General features: G+C 44.2%; 1 protein-coding gene across 3 annotated transcripts; it reads left to right on the forward strand.

Moving 5' to 3' along the window:
* The first annotated feature begins 1,153 nt into the window (after positions 1 to 1,153).
* Positions 1,154 to 15,273, forward strand: mapk6 (mitogen-activated protein kinase 6). 3 transcript variants are annotated; one of them, XM_049031136.1, is made up of 6 exons: positions 1,154 to 1,417; positions 6,833 to 7,974; positions 11,472 to 11,616; positions 11,961 to 12,125; positions 12,616 to 12,820; positions 12,932 to 15,273. In XM_049031136.1, the coding sequence occupies exons 2-6, from the start codon at positions 7,420 to 7,422 to the stop codon at positions 14,070 to 14,072; spliced, it is 2,211 nt and encodes a 736-aa protein (XP_048887093.1). In that variant the 5' UTR covers positions 1,154 to 1,417; positions 6,833 to 7,419; the 3' UTR covers positions 14,073 to 15,273. The 3 variants fall into 3 exon arrangements, with proteins under 3 accessions (XP_048887093.1, XP_048887094.1, XP_048887091.1); XM_049031137.1 differs by lacking the exon at positions 1,154 to 1,417 and adding an exon at positions 3,874 to 4,355; XM_049031134.1 differs by lacking the exon at positions 1,154 to 1,417 and adding an exon at positions 4,713 to 5,285.
* Positions 15,274 to 15,772: the final 499 nt, after the last annotated feature.

Here is a 15,772-nt window from a genome sequence, read left to right on the forward strand (position 1 = left end):
GTCTCATGGCGATGTTGTGCTGAATTTGTGGTATAAAAATGGATGGATGGGTGGATGGATGAATGGGAAAACTTTTCTGAGTGTATAAAGAAAAGGGTTAGTTATTCATTGTTCTCTTACAGCGACTTACTTGTTTGTGGTAGAGGAGGAAAAACTGGTTGAGATTCCGTATAATCGGGACAGGTAACACGTAATACTTCTACCACTAAGGAAAGGTGCCACATAATAAGTACACCAGGGTATGAATGATGACTGTCATTTCTATGACAATGAGGAAAACAGTCTATAATGGGAATGCATATCAAGTATATGAATAATACAGGTCCTTGACAATCATCTGAGAGGGTAATTCGCCATTCAGGTTACAAAGAACTCAAAATACTTAGAAAAAAAATGCTCTTAAGGCCTACTTTTTAAAAAATTAAAGAAGAAAAACATAAAAAAACATAAAAAAAGAATACTTACAAAAGAGAAAACTGCCTACCCAGCTATGTTAAGTGTGGCAGAGTTTAATAAAACCTAAGTATGGGACCAGCTTCAGTTTAACAAGACGTGGAGTGCTCCTCTGCATGCTGAGATTTAGCTGTGCCCCAGAGCTTCTCAGGCTGCTTGCATGTGGCAGCTGTAAATGAGTGCAGGACACTGCGGTCACTGCAAAGCAGGCAGCAAAGCACTACAAAGCAGGCAGCAAAGCACTGCAGCAGTGCAGCCAAAGGTATGCCGGTGGTTTAAATGCTAGAGACTCCTGGGCATATATGTGAAAAAGAACACAAGAACACATTAAAACTGCATTACAGTATACAGCACTTGTATCTACTCTGAAGTCAAATAAGTAAAAAAAAAATACAATTAAAATGAATAAATCTGTATCTTTAAAGCCAGGTGAACAAGTGCTCTATGGTAGGTGATGCTAAAAATGAGTCCACCAAGAGTCCCCCCCCCCCTTCACACACCACTGTCTGAATAAACACAAACAGGTAACATGCTGCTCCCCACACCTACTGAAGCAGATCATTGGCTCAGAATTGCTCAAGGAGGGAGGGAGAGAGGGAGTGAGCAACAGAGAGAGGGAGTGAAAGAGAGCGAGGAGTCAGAGGGGTGAGACAGCTAGTGGCCCGCAATAGGGCGAGGGTTGTCATGGGCGAGTCAAAGTCATAGACGGAGCAATCTCCTCCCCTTCTGCTCCATTCTATATTAATTCCCAGTAGGGCTTTGGGTCAGAAGTAGCTGTGCATTGTGCACGACACCCCCAGCACACAAGCAGTTCTCACAGATTTGGCATGCCTTCCCCATGAAGACGACTCTCTCACACACACATATGCACATGTCGGCACCTTACTCCCCCTCCCCTGACCGGTCATGTTCGGATTATTAATCGCCATGCTGTCCACGATGTTCCAGGAAGATTCCAGGCATGGTAAGTGACAGATACCTTTACTGAACTATCCCGGCCAAGTGTAGAGGAATTTGCTGATCTGGATTCTGCAGCGCATCGAGATCCAGTGTTTTACACTTGAGCGTAATCGTTAAATATTTTAGCGGGAAACGATATCAATGTTTCAGATAAACCACCCTATGTTATGTAGTCCTTTGTTTGCATGATGTCCATGATCAGACTGCTTCTGCTGCAATCAGGATAGGATATTTTGTTTTACTATAGGATTGAGCTGTGCTTCTTTAGCTTTGCAGAATATGGCATGCATTATGCTTTTAACTAAATATATTTTTCAAACTCATTAGAAAGTGACAGTGAAGTTTTAACATCATCAACACAAGCATGAATCTGAACAACACAAAATTTCAGATGGCAGTTTAGAATAATTAGTATTTCTGACATCTTCCTTGAAGCAAGAGGAGAGACATCAATCTTGTATAGATACAACTTAACAAAATAGTAATATTCTAATTGATCTGAGCAAATAATTACCAAAACCCAGCAGTTCATAAGAACTGGATTAATTGAACTCGGGTGCTCATGTCCAGTTCTAAATGTTCAGGCAAGTATGAGACATCAAGAACATGAGGAAACTGGTGGGTTGTACCACACAAGTGCCACCACCGATCTGCGTAAGCGTTTTCTCTGACAGAATTACGACAGCTGTATGTTATGAAACATTCCCCTGATATTCAGTTGTGCCCGGTTTTGGCTTCACTAAGGTCACATTGAAAGGCCACCAGAGTACTCTATGACTAATTGTGATGAATCTTGTTATGCAACTTCTCAGGCTAAATTAGTTTTCCATTACATAAACAGAACAATGACTTCCTTAAACAGAATAAAAATGCACTGAAAATGCACATTTCACTTAATATGAAATGAAAAAACACAAATTAGCAGAATTAATGAGGCTGCAGCAATATCTACCTGCCCCGGTGAATGCTCTCCTTATCTGAGAAATTGGTCAATCAACACGCTGTTCTAAAAGCAAAAGGCATGCATTTAATCCCAGGGGGGAAAACTTGCATCGATATTAATTTGTTAAATGGTTTAAGGTTAAATCAGACATCTACATACACGTGGCTTTCAAAACAGGGCAGATTCACAATTCTCAGATGCAATAATATTTGTTATTTTTCGTGTTTCGAACCTTTTTTGAATTTTTTATGGCAATAGCCTAAAAACTTACAATTTTTTTAACCCAGTTAAAAACGGCAAAAATGATATATTACTCTTGAAACGCTCCATGTTTGCTCATATTTACGATATATCAAAAGAGTAAAAGGGTAATTAAACAAAAAAAAAATAAAACACCGTGGAAAAAGTTATGTGGGTCTTCGTTGGTTCAGGCGCTCAGCTGTTGCGGAAGTCAGTTGGGGTCTAATTCACGTGACTAGCAGACCCAGTACAACCTACATTTATTTATATGTGTGAGATCACTGGACATGTGGCGGACCTTTCACCCATTGAGAGAACATGGTGCTCGTTTCCTCCGTATATGTTCAAACATATTTCAAAAATGACGGCAAGGAGTCAAACCTGACACTTGATTCGCTACTGGCACATCAGCTGCTAATAGGACAGCAAACCGGACACCCTGTCTGCACAACGTGGGTGTCGTATTCGATACGATCAGACGGAGAGATTCCTTGCTGAGTACCTTTCACATCGAAGAATCAGCAGATTTAAATCGCCTGGAATAATTTCCAGAAGCTGATGAACAGTTTGGCTGCCACGGTTATTATTACTATTAACAAAGCTTCAAAGTTCTCCCAAACGAGTTTTAAAATCATGTCAGTTCTGAAGACTTAGAAATTCCTGACCTACTTTTTAAATGTCGACTATGCTTTGCATCGGGGGGCGATCCACAGCAACGTGATACAGAAATTTCCTGTGTGTCTTGAAAAATAAACCTCTTTTACCACTGAATTCGTTAAAACATGGTACAGGGATTTTCTTAGACATTGTTTTTGAGCGGACTTTTTAAAACATTAGTACCCAACACAAAAATGATGGGAGGGGGGGGTCAACGTAAGCAGTCAACATCTTTGTGCTTTGCGGCTTCTGATTTATAACTATACTTCGCAGATACATTAAGGCAAGTCTATTGCATGTCATGGGATACTGAGGCGCTTCGCATCCGATGTGTGCCGTCGCGTACGCGCACATCTGCTCCAGTGGTCGGGAGGCGGCATTGTGCTGCATTTCTGGACACATGGGTTCTCACGTGGTCATCCGGTGCCGATGTGCGCTGCAAAGCCTGATTCCCGGGAACGGGCGAGCCGAACCCGGTGTGTCCTCTCGATTTGCATTACATCATTGTTTACGGACAGAGGAAAACACGCGCATGTTTACGGAATGAGTAATGTTACTTTGTCTTAGCGACTGCGAAAGCAAACGCGTGCTTATGTTTTTTTTTTTTTGTTGCTTTGATTAGAAAACAAATGTAAAGAAAAAGTTCTCTCGTTGTAAGAAGGCTGCCGTTAAAACAGTAACACGAAATCTGGATGACAGATGGACGACAAATTACAGCTTTCTTATCTCTGGATTTTTTTTCATCACTTTGTATTAAATCGTGTTACTGCGAACCAGCAGCATGCATTCTCGTGTGGCGTTAGTAATATTTTAGTACTTAGCGGAGGACTACATTAAAAAATCAAAGAGTAGAATCTGTGTTTTGGGGATTTGGTTGCCACAAAACTGGAAGACTGTGTGAGACTGGAAGATTTCAAAAGGTCATTCAAATTGTCTATCTGCTCTTCTTTCCAATTTGTTAATATGAGCTGCTATTTGTATTTAGCATTTAACGATTAGAGCATATGCTCGTTTTAATATGAAAGTCATCGTTTCAGTTCCTTAACATATATACTGCTGTACTGTGAATAAAATCTGAGCGTCCAGCTGTGTACCTCAACAGGTAAATCTTACGTATTAGATGCGCAGTGGATTGCTAAATGATGTAATGCGTGCTGTTCATCTTAAGACATAACGCTTTGTGCATCCTTCTTGGGCTCTTGTTTATTGTGTTTTCCCTAACACCTACTAGTCTTTTGTGTTTGGGAAATACTATAGTAAATTCTCAATATATAGGCCTACTATACATACATACATACCGTAAAATTAAGGTTTTTGGGCAGGGGCAAAGGCGTAGATTTGGGTATGGATGGTAGGGACATGTCCCTATCGATATTGGGGGAGTACCGTTTGGTTTTAGGGGGGCGGGGGATTCGGGGCTGATCTGAGGGGTGTTCCCACGAAGCAGCGTTTCTCTGTTAGCGGAGTTAGCTTAACTAGGAGTCATGATAGTGAAATAGGAATGCTCCTTACCTAAACCCTTACTGGGCGATCGTGTCTTCTAACTTAGCTTAGGTCAACCCAGCTAATAGAGATATCCTGCTTCGTGGAACACCCCTTGGTCCATACCAGTGCTGAAACCAAACCTATACGCCCTTTGGCAGGGGGTCTACATTAGAATGGTTAATACAACTAGTGTCGTGCAAGTCTGGCGTGATTTAGGATTCGTGCAACTTTGTAGTGTAATTATTCAGTTACGGGTTGTGATTAAATTCAGTTGTTATCGTGTATGTGTACTGGTGACTGTACTTTACTTTATCTGTCTTTAGTTTCAAGTTCTGTATTCAACTGCTGCCGGTGCGGTTTTTAAATTTAGCGCCGCGTTCGCTCTCCGCAGCCCCGGTGTCGGCTGGGCTCTGACGCACTCGGCTGGCCGCATAGAGGTTCCATAGTCTGAATGGCGATTGCAGCAGAGTCGCAGGGCAGAGGCGGCGGAGCGTACAGCGAGCTCAATACGGCTCAAACCGCGGTCAAAATGCGCGATACGTGAATGGTGAGTTCCACTTCTCCTGTGTCGGCGGCTCCTTTAGGGGCTTGCCTTTGGCGTTTCACATTAATTGCACGTATTATTTACAATGATTTTTTAGTTGTGGACACGTTTCGGGGTCTTTTTTTAAACAGGATCCTTATTCTCAATACTCTAGAATACAATTAGTATTCGTGATGTAGCCAAGACAACGGAGCCTTTTGTTTCTCTGGCTGGCGCCTTAAATATGAATGCGGACACATAAAGTGGCTGTACGACCAAATTTGAAACAGACATATGTTAAGTGCACCGCCCTTTATAAATTATAACAGTATCCCCTTTCGCTCACCTTTTTTTCTTTATAGACCACCACGCCGCTTTTTGTTATCCTTTCAGTCCGCAAACGATCCCAGCTTGGGAGAAAGCCGACCGCAGACGTGTGGCTTTGGGGTGACGGAACTGTGTGTTTTAACTGAAATACGGTAAAGAGCTGGATCTGCTCGCGGTTGCCCGACCGGCTACGTGGCTGGCTAGTGCGGCGGAGCTCGCTCGCGCGCGTCGCGCTCCCCCTTTCGGCGCGTTCGGGGCTCCGATCGACCCGCAGCCGCGTCGTTTATCCGCAATTAGCGCGCGGTGTCCGGGCTGCTTAACAGCGATTTCCAGCGACTCTGCTTGTTTGACGCTGCTTTTTTTTGCCCCGAAATCGTAAAATCCCCCCCCCCCATTTATACTCTAAATGTAAAAAAGTGTCTTTAAAAACGCATAACGAGGACAACGTTTACTCCTTTGGCTTTCCGTGAATAGTTAACCGTCTGTCTTAAATATTTTTAATATTTTTTTATAGCTCTATGCGCTTCGACTCTCTAATAAAACTTTTGATTGGTAGGTGAAACAGGTGGGGTATATAGTCAATATACATTGCAGAAAATAGTCTAGTTAATATTGCGTGGAATTTTTTGTTATTCTCAGGCGAAAAGACTGGCCATTATCTTCTCGACTCTTTCCCTCTCTTACCCTTACATTTACAACGACTTTATATAGTTATGCAACCGTTTACTTGTTTACTACTTAAATGCATCATGCATGGCCACTGCTTTATTGTGCTGTCTCTTTTTGTCAATTTAAAAGCACTTCCTGAAGCCTAGTAAACATTGGCGTAACTGGTTCCTGGATGTGATTATGGCGCAGATCCTACCTGTCAGATGCTGTGACTGTGGGGGCGGGTGTTCGAGTATTTAGTGTGTCTGCTGCATGTACTTAGCTATGTTTTAATTTACTCTATTGAATTAAAAATATAAGTTTTATGGTTTCCCGTAGGAGAGTGCCTGTTTAAAGATCTCAGAAACACCCACAAATTTTACAAAACTAAACTTGCCAAATAGACCCCTCCCAAAAATGTTTCTAAGAATGAATTCTTAGCGGGGCTTTGGAATGTTGAATGTGAACAGTTTTCTATGATTGTGAGTGTTCCCCCATCTTTGTTTCAGGATGTATAAGTTTGACGACTAGAACACACGTACTTGTGGACTATCATGGTCACAGATTGTAAGCAACTGCTTTTCTTTGCGCTGCAGGTTACCTCGCCATAAGATGGAGGATAGCTTCGATTGTGACTGTGGTGAGCTGGAGCCACCCGATCACTGAGAGGAGGATTGGCGTTTAGCTGCTGGACTTCTGACTCTTAAACGGGCTGTAGAAAACCAAGCTGAATAAAACTTTTGTGCCCGCTGGCACGGAAGTATTACGCAACTCAGGACCACTCATACACTGAATGTATCTGCACTGTGAAATCAACTGCTTCATTCCATTGTGTTCCTTCAGACACTAATAAAAACGTAAAGGCTTCGCAAAGGAATGCTCCATTATTTTTTTCCTTATTTTTTTGACCTTTTGAGCAATGACTAAATATCTTACCTACATATCAGAGAAATTCACCAGGCTTTGCTGGGGGCACAGCTGAAGGACATAGAACTCTGTCGGCCTCAGTGGCTGTTTATAATTAGTTTAAGGAAAAAATAGGTGGTTATTTTTATTTTTTCCCCTGAAATGTCTTGCATAGGGTTTTAAATATTCTTTAATAAAAATAGAACTCAAGCCCCTTTCCCAGTTGTTTCGGCATTTGATCATAACCGGTTGAGCGCTTAAACTCTGCCCCTGTGAAATGGCTGAGAAGTTTGAAAGTCTCATGAACATCCATGGCTTCGATCTGGGCCCCCGTTACATGGACCTAAAGCCTTTGGGTTACGGCGGCAGTGGCCTGGTCTTCTCCGCCGTGGACAATGACTGTGACAAGCGGGTGGCGGTCAAGAAGATCGTGCTCACCGACCCCCAGAGCGTGAAGCACGCCCTGAGGGAGATCAAGATCATCCGGCGTTTGGACCACGACAACATCGTGAAGGTGTTTGAGACGCTTGGCCCCGGTGGCCGGCAGCTGACCGAGGACGTGAACTCCCTGACGGAGCTCAGCTCGGTCTACATTGTGCAGGAGTATATGGAGACAGACCTGTGCAAGCTTCTAGAGCAGGGGCTGCTGTCTGAGGGTCACGCACGGCTCTTCATGTACCAGCTGCTGCGGGGCCTCAAGTACATCCACTCCGCCAATGTTCTGCACAGAGACCTCAAACCTGCCAACCTCTTTGTCAACACGGAGGACCTTGTCCTGAAGATCGGGGACTTTGGCCTCGCCCGAATCATGGATCCGCACTATTCACACAAGGTATGAACAACCAGCTCTACTGACTCTAAAAGGTGCTACCATCACTTTCCATTGTAACGTCTGTTTTTGTTTTCATATGCTAAAGATAAACGGCCAGCCCCTCCCAAGAGTAATTTAATTATGCTTACGTACGTGTGCTCAAAGCTTCTGCTTTATTTCGGTGAACCAGCTTCCCTTGGTTCCTGTCAAGAGGTGCAACTGCCAAGTGATGAAGTTATAATAAACGCAGCGAAACAAAAGCTTGAATTGGCGGCGGGTGTTGGCCTTCCTACCAGCCGCAGCCCTTATGACAGATCTGTCAAGAGAATTCAAGTTTCCTCCTAGGATGGATTGCTGATGTAGCATTAAAGGCTTTTTATTCTGATTCTTATGCTTAGGCAGCCAATGAGGATGTAGACTCATTGCGTGAGAGAGATGTACAACTTTTGAATGACTCAGAAAAGTTGCTGAGTTGTATATGGTAGCAATGTGTTTTTAATATTATATTTAATTAAGGTTCACCTCTTCTGCATTTCATTAATTGGAATAAGTGATCTGGGTCATTTTTATTTCTTCTGTAACTGGTATTTTTGCTTTTTGACATAAATAGCTGTCCCACCAAAACTAGGCTGCACTGGATTGCTTCTGTCGTCTAATTTCACGGCTCTGTGTGTTTGCCTGCGGGCATCTGCACCATAGCAGTGAGGTGCTCACGTGCGTCTTTAATTAGCCGTCTCCCATTGGGTCGCGTCGGCCCTGTCCGCGCAGGAGGTTTCCAGCCGGAAAGTGGGCCACGCACAACTGCTGCACCCGTGGTCTCTCCTCAGAAGGGCTTCGTTTGTGGGGAAGGAGGGGAGCCCCTTGGCCACATTGAGCCCAGCGACAGGCCTGCCCACTTCCCTGGCAGCCGGCGGGTGGCATGTCTGAACCTCGCCCATGGCAGCTGGATCAACCTTGGATGCATGACATCGTAGACCATGTTTTACCTCGTAGCTTCGTGCGTAGGTGTGCACCGGCTAACGTAGTGGTTACTGCGGCTTATTTTTGACCATGTTTCTAGAAGTGACAGCAGTCACAGGGTCTGCTGAAGACCCCCCCCTCAGTCTTCAGCCCCTCTTCCCCCCTCAGTTTGCACACACAGACGCCTTTCTCTTTTCATAATTTTCATTCCGGGCAGCCCCATTTCAGCACAGAGCCCTGTGATTTTAACAGCCCCACTGCCCGGGGGGAGGGGTGCTCGTTTGCTGCTCCCGTTGAGGGCGGAGCTTTTGCCGTGGGCATCGAGTGCAAGATCAGTTTTCAGTCGTGCTGCTGGTGCAACGGAAAATTTTAAACCTTTGAAAAACGACGGTTTGTTTTGAAGGGTCCTGGATCTGTCTCGCATACAGTGCAGGGTTCAAACACCTCATCCGCTGCTCCAGAAGACCTCCGCTTCAAGAATGTAGGGAATTCACGTGCAGTATACTGACTGACTGCATTCCAAGCCACCTCCCACCCCACCCCCACTCCCACCCCCACAAAGCTAGCCTCCATTTCCTGCTGTTGCAAATAGATTGTGGATTTCTTTCACTTTATTGCTTCTGGCCGAGAGAGATATAGAGAGAAGGCTGGAGCAGCAGGTACAACGAGTCTCAGAGCACAGAATTAAAAAGAATCTTCTATGTCAGGGCTGGGGTGGGTGTGGAGGTCGAGAGCATGTGGGCCATAGAAACGTGATGATGACGACTGATCTTCACGTGTCCTTAAAAATTTGAAACATTGTTTAAAAATGCTTAAAACATCGACAGGAATGTGTATCCCGCCTCTCCAGAGCTTCTTGATGAATTGGCCTCCACACCTTGCTTACCAAACTCGTGACACACACAGATCACTCCCATTGTTCAGGATTACACCCTCTTATGCAAAGAAGCTTACTTGAATGGTGCCATGAATTTTCTTCCATGGTTACTTCCTGCACCCTCATACTCTTCATACAAATAGGACTACCGCAAGCAATATGAGATTACGTTGGGTCAACAAGTATTATTTTTATCTTGGGACCAGGAAGCCAAACCTGCAGTGAATGCAGCATACAGTTTATGTCAATTTAAGCTTGTTTGTTTAGTTTCGGCACATTCTCTGTGTTTCTGGAGCACGTCCACATACTTACTACAACACTCTGAGAATTGTAAAGGGTTCAATTTCCTTCAGTGTTCTCGACTTGACCTGCTTTGTGAGGTTTGGTTAATCTGTTCTTCTCGAGTTGCATGAATTTCTCGGAGTCACGTTGCCCCAGTGAAACGACGTTCTGTCACATGTCATCTTGGGGCCAGGCGAAGGAGGGACCCCACTCATTGAAGATCTATGCAATTTGGGCTTGATTGATGGACGTGCTCCTGTGGAAGACCACTACTCTGAGTCTCACAGCTCTTGTTAAAAGAAGCATGAAAACCTCTGTTTCGTTTGGTACCTGGACTTTCCGCGTGTCAGGATCTCAGAATGAGGTTTGATCAACTTGCTCCCCTACAACTGGATGGTTGGGCTTTGCAGGCTGCATGTGTGACACATTCCGTTATATCTCCCGTATCTCCTGCACACACACCTATTATCATTCACCTCTTCCTGGTTCGTTCTGGAAAGTTCACTCGATACCTTTCATCCATTTCACCTCTAATCTGTTTCTAGTGTGCTCCTTGGTTAATCTGCCAGCGAGCCCTTTTGTTATCGCATAGTCAGGCCAATATGCTTCTGGTGTGAAAAAGCCCTCTAGGAACTGCAACTCCGCTCATGAATATCGTGATTTTCAGACAGCGTGCACAGGCTACACTCCCTGACATCCAAAAGGCAATCTTTCTGTAGTGTCTTCTGAGACAGGAAGGATTTGTCCTGTCCAGCCAGCAAACTCGGGGAACCTTCCGCCGTAGAGGGTTGGATGCATTTCTCTGCGTTATCTTGCCGATTGCAGCAGGAGTGCAGGCTGGTGCCGGTGATCTGTCTGCTTGCTTTTCTGTGTTGAAACGATCATTTCCATGACACTGGCGGCCCTGGAGACAGGCTCCACACGTTTGGGTTGCTTCTAAGCTCATGGTGCCTCAAAACATGGCAAAGAGCTGCGGAGGGTTCTCCGTTTGCCATGGAGTCTATTGACCCTTTGTCACCTCAATATATTGTGCAGCCAGATTAGACAAAACCCCCTTCGTCATATTCGTGTTACCTGACTTATGTTTAATGATTCTGTGCACAGTTTTTATTTTAGTTATTAGTAGGCGAATATAACCTAGGTTTTTACTCTCCTTTTCAAATTAAATTACATTTTATTTCATTTTAATTTATCCACCTTATTTTTATGTCTTTTTATGTATTGTCATGTATTTATGTATAGAACTGCATTCCCTGCATGATAGCTGCTACATGGTTATCCATTAATTATTCTAATTCTTATTGTTATTATTATAATTCGCCATTTGAGGTGGCATATATTAATAATAAGTGGCAGGCAGTCATGTGATCTTGCCCCTTTTGTTCCTTACATCCCTCAGGGTCATCTCTCTGAAGGACTGGTCACAAAGTGGTACCGATCTCCCCGTCTCCTGCTGTCCCCAAACAACTATACCAAAGCCATCGACATGTGGGCTGCCGGCTGCATCTTTGCCGAAATGCTGACGGGAAAGACGCTCTTTGCAGGTCAGTTTGGAAAGCAAGTCCCAGAAACACGCAAAACTTTTATTTTTGCTTTTCTTCTTTTAAAAGGGAAACACAGGTAGGGAAACACAGGTAGGGAAACACAGGTAGGGAAACACAGGTAGGGAAACACAGGCAGCTTTCCGGACACACGAATCCTTCCTAGTTTTGGTTAGCAGAGAATTTCACACAGCCTGCGAATTCAAGTTCAAGCTACAGAGAACAGGCGAGGAGATGTAGAATCATGCCTAGTGATTTATTTGTTTTTATTGTGACGGATGGTGCACTGACAGCTGGCTCTTCTCAGTGCTCCCCAGTCATTGGTTTGCTTACCCCGGTCGACCCAGGTGCCCACGAGCTGGAGCAGATGCAGCTGATCCTGGAGTCCATACCTGTGATCCATGAAGAGGACCGACAGGAGTTGCAGAGCGTCATCCCTGTTTTTGTCCGCAAGGACATGTCCGTGCCTCAGACCCCGCTGGCCAAGCTGCTTCCTGGGGTCAGCAAGGAAGGTGAGTTTTGGTTGGTCTCTTAAATATGTAAAAATTCATGCAGATACAGTAGGCGTCTGTGCATTCTTCGTTTGATAAGCTTTATGCGGTTTCTCCAAGTGCCTAATTATATTCGTTGCGTTCCACGAGGCCCTGTTGCTGCCTCCTATGAAACAATGGCATCGCAAACACTGCGGGTAGCTGTTGGGCTGCTTCGAGTTTTATTCTTCGTTTTAAAGAATTTCCGCACGGCTGACATCTCAGTGGTTTGTAATTTCAGGCCAAGAGTCTCAGGCTTACTGCAGCGTAGCATAGCTGATACCAGTGAAATACAAATTGCCTGAAGCGGCCCCGATTCCAACCTTTAATATTGGTTCGGGACATTTTTTGCTTACCACGTGTGTGTGCTACGCAGCCCAAATCACACAACCCTGTACTGTATGCAGAATGTATGACCTATGCAACGTGGGTAAACCTACTAAGTTAAAAAAAGAACTATTTATCTTACTAGCTTTGGACTTCCTGGGGAAAATCTTGACTTTCAATCCCATGGACCGCCTTACGGCTGAAGAGGCCTTAGCCCACCCCTACATGAGTGACTACTCCTTCCCGCTAGACGAGCCCATCTCCAACCACCCCTTTCATATTGAGGATGAGGTGGATGACATCTTGCTAATGGATGAGACTCACAGTCAAGTGTACAACACCTGGGACAGGTTAAAAGAAATTATTAATAATAATTTGTGTGTGTATGTATGTATGTGCATAAAAACAGCGTCGTCTTTTGTGGTCCTGGTATTTGACGTTTTGAAAAACATCTTTTTCAGATATCATGACAGTCAGTTCTCAGACCAAGACTGGCATCTGCATAGTACTCATGAAGCAGACAATGTCCAGCTGGACCCCCGAGCCATGTCAGAAGTGACTGACGAAGAGGAGGTTCAGGTTGACCCGCGCAAGTACCAGGATGGGGACCGGGAGAAATTTCAGGAAGACCCAGTGTTTGATTCCTTCTTTGCCTCAGAGTTCTCTTGGCAGGCCGACGATCACCACGAAAACAAATACTGTGACCTGGAATGTGGACACACCTGCAACTACAAAGCTGTCTCTCCCTCATACCTGGATAACTTGGTGTGGCGTGACAGTGAGGTCAACCATTACTACGAGCCCAAGCTCATCATTGACCTATCCAACTGGAAGGAACAGAGTAAAGAAAAGGCAGACAAGAAGGGAAAGTCCAAATGCGAGAGAAACGGCTTGGTCAAGGCCCAGATTGCGCTTGAGGAAGCTTCTCAGGATCCTGCTGAGAAGGACAAGCAGCAGGAGAAGAACCAAGGCTTTGACTTTGACTCCTTCATTGCCAGCACCATCAAGCTCAGCCTGCAGCCAGATTCCTGCGAGGTGGGCCTCCTCAATGAACTGAACAGCGAGGTGGGCCTCCTCAATGAACTGAACAGCGAGGTGGGCCTCCTCAATGAACTGAACAGCTCCGTCTCGCAGATGGAGACCAAGAGCCCCGTGCCTAAGTCCATCAGCCAAGAGAAGGAAGAGAAGTGCCTGGTGAACCTGGCCCAGCTGGAAGGCCGGACGCCCCAGCCCTGGGAGAGCTTTAGCCGTGCGGATGTTACTGGAGAAGAGAGCTGCTTGATCGACGAAGTTCGCTGGGATGTGAGGAAGGATGAGCAGCTGCAGAAGGAGACCACCTGCACAAGCTATTTGGACAGGCTGTTCAGTAAGAAGGAGGAGGTGCAAGAGCCAGTGGCAGTGGAGGTGGATGAGGGCTTTGTGAGCAGAAATGGAGAGCTTGTGTTTAACGTGCAGCTGGACTCCTTGGCAGTTCCCCGGTTTGACAGCCCTGCTGATTCTCCCCTCAAGTCCATACAGACGACCCTGACGCCCTCAGCCATAAAGTGTTCCCCTCAAATCGCTCATAAAACCTATAGTAGCATTTTAAAACATCTAAATTAATGACCCAAATATTTTAAAATAGTAGTTCTGATATTTTACTTGAATTATTGGTTTTTATGCCTCCTTTTTATAATTTGTATGTAACTGAGCAACAACCAGTTGTATTTGGCTTAAGGGAGTTTATGACCATGTTGTATTTGGGAAAAAAACCGGCATGCCATTTGCACACGATGTGATGTCGAAAAACCAGCACAGAAGAGGTATGGGGGGGGGGGTGAGAAAGTCACGGTGGAGTCATATAGCAGAAGGAGGGGCCGAAACACTACTGGGGGGAGAGGGGGGGCATTGGGTGGTGGGAAATGCACTCCAAGGAACTGGGTCGAGTCACAGCCAATACGTTTTTGCCCTTTTCATCTGTTTGAAAGTTTATCGTCACAATTTATTAATGTATCTTCCCAAAAACATTGTCTAAAACACATTTTATAATTCAAACCCCTCATTGTACGTGTGGTGAAATCAGCAGCCGTTAAATGTTGATTTTTCTTTTCTTTTCTCTAATTGTTATCTACCTCGAGGTAACAGCAGAACGTGGGCAGATCTCAGCCACAGCAGTGCTTTACAGACACACCCTCCATCGCATCCGACACATGCCGATGTCGCTTGCTTTGTGTTATTTCGCCTTTTGCCATAGTGAATTGATGAGGTCATTATTTATTTTTCAGCGGACATGTGATATTTATTGTGATGTGTAATTTCAATGCGAGTGTTGGAAAAGCAAAGGAAATTGATTTGCATAATCTTCTGTGGAACATGCAGTACATCAGCATCTAACTTAAAGTATCATTTGCTTAATTTTAAGCTGTGATTTTTCTTTGCTTAAATGCGCAATTTTTTTTCATCCCGCTGATTTTTATTTATTTTTTAGTTAGAGGTACTTCTATTCTTTTACTATAGAGGAAAATGGAATTGAAAATGTGCCTCTAAGTCTTAATTTTTTAAATATAGAATATAGCATTAGAGTCGTGTGCATGGACAAAACAAATGAAAGGTACATGGAAATTAGAAGCAAACTGTATGTCATCGTTTAATTTTATATTTTTATTACAATTTGTATTTTTTTCCAAACAAGCATGAATAAATTAGGTTACACGGTAGCATGTAGGAAGTTAATGGAAATTTGTTTTGCTTTTAAATGTTGGTATTTTATTATTGGTTCTCTTGTTCTAAAAAATATGAATAAAATCCCCAACAAATATACAAAGGCTTTTTCTGTTTTTTTTTTTTCATTTCAAAGTTACCAAAACTCAAAGTAATATGTAACGGTATAGAGGTACACAGGAAATTGTATGTGGGACCCTGTCGCCCTTTTATGCAGCCTGTATGTGTCACTTCTCTCTAAGGCACACATTAGTGGAGAATATTGTAACAGGCTGAAAAACAGGAAATACGCCAATCATCATTCATTCGTCTTCATTGCATCAGCTTCTCCCTGAGAGGAGGCTTGCTGTACTCGCATATGGAGCGGTATGGCAGACAGTTTGTTGTAAATGTGATACGCAGCCTGCTCTTCCTTTAGGGGATCTGCCTTTAAGCTCACAGTGCGTGGAGGTGCAGCCACAGCTACGCAGTGCCACTGCACTGACACTGCACTGACACTGGTTTTACAGTTCATTACCCATGATTTGTTCCAGCACTTGAGTTCAGTCCTCGCCATGGGAAGATTATTGCTTTTTTTCCCCATACAACTTGACCGAAATAAG

This window comes from Brienomyrus brachyistius, chromosome 11, assembly GCF_023856365.1.
Source record: "Brienomyrus brachyistius isolate T26 chromosome 11, BBRACH_0.4, whole genome shotgun sequence".
Classification (NCBI taxonomy): domain Eukaryota; kingdom Metazoa; phylum Chordata; class Actinopteri; order Osteoglossiformes; family Mormyridae; genus Brienomyrus; species Brienomyrus brachyistius.